This window comes from Solanum lycopersicum, chromosome 2 (genome assembly GCF_036512215.1).
Source record: "Solanum lycopersicum chromosome 2, SLM_r2.1".
In the NCBI taxonomy this organism is placed as follows: Eukaryota; Viridiplantae; Streptophyta; class Magnoliopsida; order Solanales; family Solanaceae; genus Solanum; species Solanum lycopersicum.
Window position 1 is genome coordinate 50,995,558 of NC_090801.1, and position 11,971 is coordinate 51,007,528.

General features: G+C 33.7%; 1 protein-coding gene across 9 annotated transcripts; it reads left to right on the plus strand.

The window, feature by feature from the left end:
- The first annotated feature begins 390 nt into the window (after window positions 1–390).
- On the plus strand, window positions 391–10,161 carry LOC101263485 (splicing factor U2af large subunit B). Of its 9 annotated transcripts, none has more exons than XM_069293368.1 (15): window positions 742–1,012; window positions 2,471–2,715; window positions 2,913–3,020; window positions 4,207–4,277; window positions 4,352–4,384; window positions 4,565–4,651; window positions 4,882–4,952; window positions 5,044–5,088; window positions 5,168–5,227; window positions 7,897–7,957; window positions 8,044–8,156; window positions 8,569–9,015; window positions 9,128–9,263; window positions 9,358–9,425; window positions 9,718–10,161. In XM_069293368.1, the coding sequence occupies exons 7-15, from the start codon at window positions 4,917–4,919 to the stop codon at window positions 9,853–9,855; spliced, it is 1,104 nt and encodes a 367-aa protein (XP_069149469.1). In that variant the 5' UTR covers window positions 742–1,012; window positions 2,471–2,715; window positions 2,913–3,020; window positions 4,207–4,277; window positions 4,352–4,384; window positions 4,565–4,651; window positions 4,882–4,916; the 3' UTR covers window positions 9,856–10,161. The 9 variants fall into 9 exon arrangements, with proteins under 9 accessions (XP_004233511.1, XP_010317204.1, XP_069149470.1 ...); XM_069293367.1 differs by having other exon boundaries at window positions 761–1,012; window positions 4,562–4,651; XM_069293371.1 differs by having other exon boundaries at window positions 778–1,012; window positions 4,213–4,277; window positions 4,562–4,651.
- Window positions 10,162–11,971: the final 1,810 nt, after the last annotated feature.

The following is an 11,971-nucleotide window of genomic DNA, read 5'->3' on the forward strand; positions in this document are numbered from 1 at the left end:
TCCTATTAATGTATCACTTAATTAATGTCTTCTAACATAATTTGTTTAGCATTGTAAACCGATGATTTTACATCCTATAAAAGGCATGCTTCACCCTTGTGACACACTTGAAGAATTGAAATAGTATTTTCCACTCTATATCTCCATCAACATTTATCTATCACTATTATATGTGTATTCTCATATTTTCCTCTCGTTTTACAACACTCTTTAATATTCTTTTCGAATTATTTTATTTATCATGTTTTTTTTTTAAAAAGTAACTATAAAAATAAGGCAATTAAAATTAATAATTGACGTGGTATGACTATTAATATTTTCGTTACATTATAAGTAATATTTTTTTAACAAAATTTCTATATATTCCTGTTATATATTCATAAGGTGCACACATCAGAATTTCAAAAATAGTGAACTCGCATGAGTTCTCCATATCTAGTCCCTTTCATAGCCATTATGTTCGGTACTTAATTATATTTCATAAATAAGTTTGTAGTGTTCTTTCTAGTTGTTATTATATATCAAAGACTTGTATTTATAAAATATATTAAGATAATGTAGGTGAGCTTTTGTATTACTATCTTTTATCAATAATTAGATATTTTGGATTTATGGTCTTAGTACGAAGGCATTTTTATTTATGACTAATTTATTTTTAATATTTAATTTTTTAATCGCAAATATGAATTTAATCGGAATTTGTGGTCGGAATAATTAAAAAAATAAAATTTAGTTACGTTTGTACTAAACAATCTCTCTCACCCAACTTGGAGCCCTAGTTTATGTGTTCTGAACTCCGAACTCCATCAACAACGCAGAGGATCGAACAAGGCGAAGCAAAGCACAATTCAGTAGAAAGCTATCTTCACTGAGAGTTACAGAAGCCCTAGCCATGCCGGACTATGAAGCCAATGGAGAAGACATAGACAATTCCGGCTCTTCTCCCCTTCCCAAATCCAGAAGTAGCCATGGCGGCACTAATCCCGATAATTTCACCGACTCCAAGCCTCAGGTTCTAAAATTCTCTCTCTCGCTCGCTCTTTGACCATCCTTTTTTCATTCATACCTAACATGTGGGTTTTCGCCTTTATTTTTTGAATCGAGTAATGTAAGAGATAAATTGTCTGAGGCTTAGGAAAAGCAACCTGGAGATTTCAGGATTCACTGAAACAGTCGAAATGAGCCTATCTGCAGCAGGTTTTTTCCGATGACGAAGTGCTTGAGGTGTAGGCAAAACCTGTAGATATCAGGCTTTAATCTCCACTTCGAACACTCAGTAGTGCCTAGTGTACCTACATAACCTAACTCTTTTGAGAACGATAGAAAGCTTTAGTCTATTTCTAGTAAGACAGAATCAAGGGAAAGTTTTCCCAATTCATGTGTTTATGGGCAGTAGCAAGTAGGTTAGTGGAGGCAAGCTTGATTGGGGCAAGTTTCCTATAGTTGTGCTTGTGGATGGAAGCAGGTTGCTAGTAGATTAGTTGAGGCAAGCTGTTTATACAAAAAGGGGAGAACAAGAGATTGTATCTGAAAGGTCGGATTTGTGGAGGAAGGTGTTATGATGGAATGGAACAAATGATTTTGTTTAGGTATTCCATTTAAGGTCAGTTGTGAGTATTGCTCCTTGAACTGTGTGAATCATTCTAATGGTGAGCATTCAAATATTCTAGGCTATTACTGTGTAGGTGCTATCTGCTTGCACATCTCTTAAACTCTCAGAAAACTTCTCTATCCCTGCAGGGGTAAAATTTCAGGATGACCTGCATATGTAGTTCTGATATGTGAAAACTGAGCACCTCTTGGGTTTTGAACATTTGCCTATAGTAGGTTGCTTTTCTTAGTAGTATTAATTCTAGTGCTATAGTCTTTTGCCACCTTTCATCTGTTCAGTTTCAATCTCAACTGTAATGATTTGACCCTCAATATAATTCCTTTCCCATCTATCTCCAAAAAAAAAAAATCCTTTTTCCATCCTTAGTTTTGTATTCATATGTCTTCTAGTTTCCTTCATCTGTTTTTTTTTTGTGATACAAGGGAAACCCGCAGCCGCTACCCTTTTTGGGTCCTTAGTTTTGTATTCATATGTCTTCTAGTTTCCTTCCTCTGTTTTTTTTTTTGTGATACAAGGGAAACCCACAGCCGCTACCCTTTTTGGGTGCGCACAATGTAAAATCCTGCTCCTAAGCAATAGCTCGCAAACCACATAGGAGAGGTAACCCGAGCTCGACCCAGAAGGCAAACCCCTTGCTTTCGCTGGCAAGGGGTTTCGAACTTGAGACCTCCAACATGGAAGTCCCAAGCTCAAACCACTGGGCCACCCCAAAGGGTTCCGTCATCCGCTTATTAATATAATTCCTTTCCATCTATCTCCAAAAAAATATAAATTCCTTTTCCATCCTTAGTTTTGTATTCATGTCTTCTAGTTTCCTTCACTTGCTTATTTTTTTTCTTACTTGTGTGTCTCTTCCAGCATAGTTCTCGTGAATATGAAAAAGATAAGAGCTCGTCAAGAAGCAGGGAAAAGGATAGGGAGAAAGGGCGTGATAGGGACCGTGACAGGGGCAGGGAAAGAGACAAAGACAGGGACAGAGAGAGGGACAAGGACCGTGATCGTCATCACAGAGATCGTCATAGGGATCGGAGTGACAGAAGGGAGAGGGAGAGGACCAGAGATAGAGATGATGATGAACGTCATCGAACTCGAGATTATGACAAGTAAGAGCTATAACACTTTTTGATGTTAGTATTTATATTGCTTTTGTGATTTCACTTTGGCTCTATGTTACTGTTGTGAGTCGGATTCAGACTTGGGGATCATGTTTTTATGATCTTTAAATTTCAAGTTGTTGTTGAGTGGTGGTGGAAGCATGCTTCATTTTGAGTTTGTGATATATTTAATTATTTTGCTAAAGGCAAAGAGATCATGACAAAGATAGAGAGAGTCGGCATAGACACAGGTCTCGTTCAAGGGGTAGATCTGAGCATAAATCAAGGTCTCGATCTCGTTCTCGATCCAAGAGGTTAGTTTTCTGATCATATATATTCTCACTGGAGCTTTTCCATGTTATATTCTCTTTTTGATTCCTAATGTTCACTTAAGACAGGATTTTTCTGTTTGAACTTCAGTTTATAGTTGGCTTTACCTTGTAAATACTCATTTACTGTAAATATGTTGAACTTATTTAAAGACTCTTTGATCTGTCAGGCTGGAACGGAATGACCAATATCCAATCTTTACATAGAAGTGCACTAAAATGTTACATGGAGATTTTCTTATGTGACTTAATATTTGATTAAGCATTAGATTTGTTAATTACAAAAACTTAAATTGATCTGAGATTCTTCCACTATTACTGGAGATGAATTGGCCCAGAGGTTTCTTTTTGTCCTTTGGTTTTTAGTTACACTTGGTTGAACGATTCTTATGTTTAGTGTTTTTGAGATCACACTGGACAATTTATGTGGCCTTGGCTTGCTTTATTCATTGTATAAATAGTCTGTTTTTGCTGATTTTTGTTTCTTAGAATATTGGATATTACTGTCAACTGTCATACATCTCACTGAGGACTTGTAATGTTTGAAAGAGTTGCACATTCAGGTAACAATATTTGGTTAAGCTGGTGATGGTTATAGCATATATCAGGGGGACTTGCATGAGAAAAATTGCCCGATCAGTTCTCTTGTAAAATAGTTAGATTCTTATTCTCACAGCCTGCATTGATTGATCTCTTGAATTTTTCTTTAGGTCAAATGACATGCTTTGCTTCTGGAACATATTTGCAACTTCTCTGTGTCTTGTTATTCGGACTGCTATTTCTGAAACTTCAATAGAACACAACGGGTCAAATTTTATTGTAAATGGTCATCTTGAAAACAGTGATTCTTTTTCCTTTCCGTGGAGCGAAGTACTTTCCCTTGTTCTTGTCTTGTCATGCCTACGGTCCACATTAAAATGGTGGGATTTTGTGGTATTTATCTACTGAAACACAAGAAACCTAGTCATACATTTTCCTTGTTGTCTCATTGGCCCTGTTAAAGAACTGGAAAATTTAACCTTCTGTTGTACTGTTTACTTAAAAAATATATATTCTTTTATGTATGCCCCAAGAACAAATTGAGTGGCTAATGTTATATGGATCATTAATTGTTAAATTAATAGCCGAGTTTTAGTCACTTCATTACTGTTACTAATTTGTATTTTTTCAGCAAAAGGATTAGTGGTTTTGATATGGCACCTCCTACCACTGCAATGTTACCTGGTGCTACAGCTGCTGCAGGTACTTGTTTCATTGTTAAGATTACAGCTGAAATTTTATTGATAACTGCCACATTTTTCTTTGACTTGGTGTAGAAAGTTCATATCAAAATACATGGTTACGTTTTGGTAAGCTATTGTTTCTTTAACTTCAACCTATATTGGTATTGAGTCATGGAATAGATCGGCTGTTTTGTTTTCTTTATCATTTACTTGGTGAAGTAATTCCGAAACTGAGGGTTTTTGGTTTCTTGTTTTGTTTGGTGTTTGTTTGTTTGTTTTGTATGTCTTATCTTATGTTCTAAGAAGGCAATGTTGGGCTACTTGCCCCACTGTGCTGACAATGGGTGTGAACCGACTTCTGTAGCTTTTATGTACAAGGAAGAACCAATACAGGTCTTGTTCATCTTCATCCAGGAATTGCCTGTTTGGTAGTTACAAATATTTTCTGAATACACTGTAAAATTTCCTCTCCTCGTACTGTTTTAACTAGATCTCTGAGTACAAGATTCATTCATTCTTTCAAAATCATTTTAAAAAGGGAACTGTTCATGTAAATTCTCACTCCATACTGCTTAAAATATGTCATGATGTCATTTTCAACTGTATCTTGGTCATCTCTGCAGGTCAAGTGCCCGGGACCAGCCCAGGAATTCCTGGAATGTTGCCCAACATGTTTCCTTTAACATCGGGCCCGGTATTGTCAACACTCCCTTTTTAGTTGCAAGGATTCAATGCTATTTCCAAGATTCTTATATATTTGTTCTCTTCTGATGGGGTTTTGGCAGTTTGGAGCTCTTCCTGTTATGCCGATCCAGGCAATGACACAACAGGTTTGTAATCTGTTAGTAAGCTAATGGGGCATATGAGTTCCTCTTCTTACCTAAAGTATTCCCTAACTTGTGTTATCAGGCTACAAGGCATGCCCGGCGAGTTTATGTCGGTGGACTTCCTGCTACTTCAAATGAACAGGTATTAAACCACGCCCCACCAATCTCATGAAGTAGTTGGTCTCTTTGACATTTCCATATAATGTTTATTTTTTGAACAAGGAACCTCTCCTGTAATTTTTTGCATAGTAATTTCATCTGTTTCTGATATTTTCATCTTTCTTCCCCTTCAAATATGAGAGGTACTATTTCTTTTTCTGCATACACTCCGTCAAAAAAAAAGTTATGCAATTTGGTGTGTTGAAATTCGGCCGACACAGTACTCCAGTTTTCTGTAACTATGATATTTTATAGGACTTCTAATCATATGAATAGTATGAAGTATAATAGAAGTTTACGTTATTAGAAGTATATTAATCTTTGTGGATATCAAGTAAATCTTAAATAATATTACTTATCTATAAAAAAAAATCAAAAAAATTTAATTTTTAAGGGTATAAAAGTCTGTCAACATTGATGATTGCTCCGTAAGCGTTCTAAGTGCCCATTTGGATAAACTTAAAAGTCAAAAGTCATACCATACTTTTGGCTTTGGACTTATTTTAGAAGTTTTTTTAACCTAAAGGTGTGTGCTTCCTGCTTAATAGCACTTCTCAATATCCCAAACACTTCCAATAATTTAAAGTGCTTAAAAGTCAAAAACACCTACAAATTATATTAATCCAAACACCCTCTGTTATTGGTGCTTTTATACATTGTGAATTGACCACAAAATTCATTAATAAAGGCATCTGAAAAATAAATTTATCATCATGAGATAAAGCACTAAGAAAGAAGCCGTAAGTCAACAATCACATATTAAATATCAATAAAGAACATCACCAAATTAGAAGCAAACAAAGCTAATTTTGAACCCAAGATGTAAACAGCTACACGTGATATGCAAATGATTAGATGGTTTTGTTTAGAATCCATCTATGTAATTAACTTGTAACCTAGAGGTTAGATGGATAAACATAATTAGACCTCTATGCATATCATATGATGTAGAAAAGATATGAACTTTAACATGATCTAGCGGCAATGGTAATCGATAAATATGCCAACGAAATTCTATATAAGTGGGTGGTTCAAGGAGTTCTTTTTCATTTCAAATTCATAGAATGACTGGTAAAGAATTCAAGGATAGGTGAGACACAATCAGGCGGACCTACATGGTTTCCAGGACCTAAACCCCCTCGACAGAAAATTACGTTGTATATAGGGTGGATTTTCTATATTTCTATTCATATACTAATTTTTAACCACCTAAATCAAAGAAGAAAGCTCAGTGACACAGGACTGCGCAACTTGGCCGCGAATACTATCCCCAGTTTGCAGATTCGATTCCTACTGTGTGCGCAAGCTGCGTAATTTTTTTTAAAATTTAATTCACTCTTGTTGACATATTTTTTTTTTCGAACTCCTTGAGTGAAATATCCTGGATCCCCCACTGGACACAAGAATCAAATAGCTAAAAGATTGAACTTAGAAGTAATAGCGTTCTTTTACACTTTGTTTGGATCATTGTTACCCATTGTTTCATAATGTATTGTATTGTATTGTACTCTATTGTACTGTATTGTTTGGAAGATACAACGATTCGTTAGATTGTATTGTTTGTTGTTGTTTAGTAACATTTTAATTGTTTGGTTTGATTGTATCGTATTGTATTGTAATTTATAAATTTACTTGAATATCCTTAATTATTCTAGGGTGGGAGGTTTGACTAGATTTAAATAATTAAGGTAAATGGTATAATAGTATTTTAAAATATTATGTAAAGATATAATTGGAAAAAGAAATTAAGTAACAATGGAAACACACCAAATTGGTTGTTCCATAAAATAGGGGTTTTCATTGGTATGTAAAAACGAAATTTAACAATACAGTACAATATATTTTAAGTAACAATCAAAACAAACAATTGTAGGTATAATAACGATACAATACAATACAATGGATAACAATGATCCAAACATAGTGTTAGGTTTTAAAAGTACTTTTTAAAAGGAAATAGGATTAGCATCTATTAAGGGTATAACATTCGTTTAATATTTGATGGATATTTAAGTCAACCGACACTTGCATTCTAAAAATTAGGTAAAATATAAGATTAGAGTTCATTAAGGGTATAAAAGTTATTCAATATTTGAAGGATAATTTGGTCAACCAACTTTTATATTCATGCCTTTATTAAAATATAGATATTCTCTATGTAAAAATAGTAAGTGGTGATTTTATGAATGGTGCTTAAACACTTTGATTTCTACATCTAAAGAGTTACTATTTTGAATTTTAATAATGTCCTAGCAAAATGTCATAGAACCAACCTCATTTCATATCCCATCGGTATTATTTCTAGTGTTATTTCTTTTCTTGTGTGATATTTTTAGCATTTTTTTGTCAACAGGTTTCAACTTTCTATCCCTTTTTTGACTCTAGCTTCAGTTATGTATATAGAGGCCAAAGTTTTGCTTAATAGAAATACATATAAGTTTCTCAAATGAAGCTCATCTTCCTGTGGTCTGAAGATGATAATATGTTGGTCATTACTCGTGATAATTCTGATAGTTATAACTTTTGTGTGATCGCATGTTATCAAAAATATTACTATACTAACATGTTATCTTCCCTGTCAGAGTTGATTTTCTATGACCCATCTCTGAAATTGCTCTTATACATATGTCTTGACACATTGATTCTCTACAGTCTGTTGCGACCTTCTTTAGTCATGTTATGTCTGCAATTGGAGGAAATACAGCTGGTCCAGGTTAGTTTAAAATTTGATCACCTTTTTCATACAATTACAACTTAATTTACCTTTCAGATGCTCTAGAGTATTGTTGGAATTTTCAGGTGATGCTGTTGTCAATGTCTATATAAACTATGAGAAGAAGTTTGCTTTTGTTGAAATGAGATCTGTAGAGGAAGCTAGTAATGCCATGGCATTGGATGGCATCATATTTGAGGTACCTGAATGTGTTATAGCTGATCAAGTAATTTTGAAGTCGTAAAGAAGCTTTACTTTTTACCTCTTATAGTCGTAGGTGGTTTATCCACTTGGGAGAAAGCGAGGATGTAGAAAATTTTAGTTTTAGGTGTATGCAACTATTCTTGTCCCTTGGGCCTTGTTTAGTCCCAGAACATTTTGGGTGCACACCTTCTATCCCCTTCCCATTATAATAACTGAATATCCTCAGACATGTTTCTTCTCTTTTGTATTTTTGTTTTTCATTATTATTATTACTGTAACTTATCGGATGTTATTGGACAATTGATTATCGAAGTATCATTTTTTTCCTGTTGCATCAATATCAAGTATTTGTCCCTACTTTCAACTGACTGCTCTGTGCTTCTCTGTCCGTGGTGTTTTTTGTGCAGGGTGCACCTTGTAAGGTCAGAAGACCCAGTGATTACAACCCTTCTCTGGCTGCTACTCTTGGTCCTAGCCAACCAAACCCAAACCTCAACCTGGCAGCTGTTGGATTGTCACCAGGTTCTGCAGGAGGGCTTGAAGGCCCTGATCGTATTTTTGTTGGTGGTTTGCCCTACTATTTCACAGAAGCACAGATTAGGGAGCTGTTAGAGTCTTTTGGTGCACTTAGAGGATTCGATTTGGTCAAAGATAGAGAAACAGGGAACTCAAAAGGCTATGCCTTTTGTGTCTATCAGGATGTTTCCGTTACTGATATTGCTTGTGCAGCTCTCAATGGGATTAAGATGGGTGATAAAACCCTTACTGTTAGGCGTGCTAACCAGGGTACAACACAACCTAAGCCTGAGCAAGAGAGTGTATTGTTGCATGCACAACAGCAGATAGCTTTGCAGGTGAGACATTTATGTGCACACTTATATAACTTTCAATTCCTTAGGAATTGATCTCCTAGCAACTATTTGGCTGCTCACCCCTTAATGCGTGTCTTTTTTTTATTTTTTGCAGAGACTTATGTTACAACCTGGTGCATTAGCCACAAAGGTTTTGTGTTTAACACAAGTTGTTGAGGTAGATGAGCTCAGTAATGACGAGGACTATCAAGATATTTTAGAAGACATGAGAACTGAATGTGGAAAATTTGGTGGGTGGTTAGATAAGATCTTTTTTCCCCTTGTTGTGCTAAGCATATGGCTTGTTTACTTAAAAGATCATCCACTTTGATATATATTCTTCAGGTCCACTGGTGAATGTAGTAATTCCACGTCCAAGTCCTGATGGTGAGCATGCACCAGGGGTTGGAAAGGTAAAAATACGTCTTCAGTTTTCTAGTCTGGGCCATTTAAAGTTTATAAGTTGTTAGCAGTGATCTTGTATATTTTACAAGGGAAGCGACACAACTTGGATCTGAAGTTCTTTGCAATGGCCTCCTAAAAACTGCTAGCAACTTTTATGAAGAAGCTTTTCAGTACGATTAGTTATAACTATCTCAAATGACGTTGAAAGAAAGGGTCCAATCTGTTGGATTGGTTCTTTGTCGATGGCTTGGTTTTCACTTGTAAAATGTGGAACTGCTAAATCATTTGTGTACCTTTCAGGTATTTTTGGAGTATGGAGATGTGGAGAGTGCCAGCAAAGCTCGGCAAAGTTTGAATGGAAGAAAATTTGGTGGCAACCAAGTTATAGCTGTCTTCTATCCAGAAAACAAGTTCTATGAAGGGGACTATGATGGTTAGTTGTATCGTATCCTCTTTGAGTTGTCAGAAGTGCTCAGCAAGTCTTGTGTTCTTTTATGGTTTATAGGAATCACCGCGTTGGACTAGTGCTAGATGTAAAACTCGTTTCTGCTTTCCTTTTCGGAGCATTGTTTGTTTTATTCTGAATTATATCCACCTATTTAGGTTTGATTTTTGTGTTGCTGGTGGTAGATATTTTTTTTGATAGCCTTAAATATGAAGACTTTGGGGTGCTTGTCAACAGTGTGACAATTGATGCAAATACAGACCCAAGTCTTCATACTATTTTATTTCTACTTCTGAAAATCCTGAATGTTCTTGCTTTTCACTTGTTTATTTTCATCTTCTTTAGTTTTAAAAATTTTCGGGTAAAAAAAACAACGTTGCAATGAAAAAGTTTATATCAAACACTCAAAAAAACAAGAGATATTGTACCCAGTTCTAGAGAAGAAAAAACTACAAAAATTTCATCTCAAGATGAGAGTTGCTCTTATTTTAAAAAAATTATACTAGGAGGTTAAAGTGATGACTTTTAAAAACGTAAAAGATCAAAATTATTAAATACTAAATATTTAAATAATTAGACATTGATTGTGCTTCACGTCCCTGGAGACAGATTGTTGCTTCTTTGTGCCACATATCTTTTGAGTAAGAGCCTGTTTGGCTCAGCTTAAAAGCTGGTCAAAGTGACTTAAAAGTTGGTTTTTGACTTATTTAGCTGTTTGGCAATACTCAAAACAACTTATTTTAAGTTAAAAATTTTTTATTTTAAGTCAAAAGTTAAAAGCTGGGGTAGGAATGCTTTTTTTTTTTTAGCTTATAAGTTGTTTTAAGTTGACCACATTTTTATCTTTTTGTGCTTAATATTTTTATACAATCTCCAAATTACCCATATAACCCTAACATTTCTTTCTTCCATTTTTCCCTTTTTCACGTTTGACATAACAATTTCAGCATTTTTATCCAAACGCATAACTGCTTATTTTAAAAATAAGTTTCAGCACTTTTAAAAGTACTTTTTTAAAGCTGCTTTTATTAAGTCCACCCAAACGGGCCTAAGAAGCTCAATTTACTTCATATTTAAGTTCTTCAACATCCACAAACTCAATCAGTTATCATGTGAGTTTTTATATTATTGAAACTATCATTAAGTACTTGATGTATACGAATTGTATGAGTTTTTATATTATTGAAACTATTAATAAGCATTTGATATATTCGATATAAAAAAAAAAGGCTGACTAATTGTTCTTATATTGGAATGATTAATTTATTTTTATTTTATTTTTTGCAAAAAAGTAATTCATATATTAAAAATAATAGAAGAACGACAAATACAGAATAAAGAGAAAGTTGAGAGTTCTAATTTTTTTTTTAAAAAAAATAAAAGTTAGGATAAATATTAAATAAAAATTAATTAAATATATATAACGAATTCAAAGGGGAATAGATTACCTAGTACAACACAAATTACAGATTATGAGTCCTACAAGTACATGGACTATGAATCCTAATAACATCGACACATTCTAATTCAATCTTTTTCATTTCTTTTCCATACCAACGTCTTGCGTCTTGCGTCTCACCCTAGGAGAAATATATATTGCTCAAACTAAGTTAAAAAGATGTTTATATATGTATATATATATTATTTTTAAAAAATAATTTTTTAATTTTAACTTTTCACTTAATATATTAAAAATAAGCTTAAAAGATATTTTGATATATTTAATAAATTCTTAAGAATGAAAAATTAAGAAGTCGTTTTGATAAAACATATTAAAAAAATAATGCATGTATTACCTTTATATATTACTAATATCTTGTTTATTGCATCTTTTTAAGATATATATAACTAATATATGAAAAATTCATGATTTATGTATTTATAATACAAAGGTTTTTAGTACATGCTTTATAGCATAATAAAGAAACAACTGTCTCCTCAAAATCATTTTTTCATATTTTATCTGCCAAATTTCTAGAGGAAATTTAAATAAATATTTATTTTAAAAATAATGCAATGTATATTATTTTAATACATAAATTAGACGACGTATAAGAAATAATCAATATAACCATTATCTAATATCCAATATTAGTTTAGTAACGAGTT

Excerpts from the sequence above, each read along its gene's own strand:
- LOC101263485 (XM_004233463.4), top strand. The coding sequence starts at position 893 with ATGCCGGACTATGAAGCCAATGGAGAAGACATAGACAATTCCGGCTCT. Across the intron at positions 4,278-4,881 it reads TGGTGCTACAGCTGCTGCAG|GTCAAGTGCCCGGGACCAGC; the intron begins GTACTTGTTTCA and ends TCATCTCTGCAG. Across the intron at positions 9,426-9,717 it reads ATGCACCAGGGGTTGGAAAG|GTATTTTTGGAGTATGGAGA; the intron begins GTAAAAATACGT and ends TGTACCTTTCAG.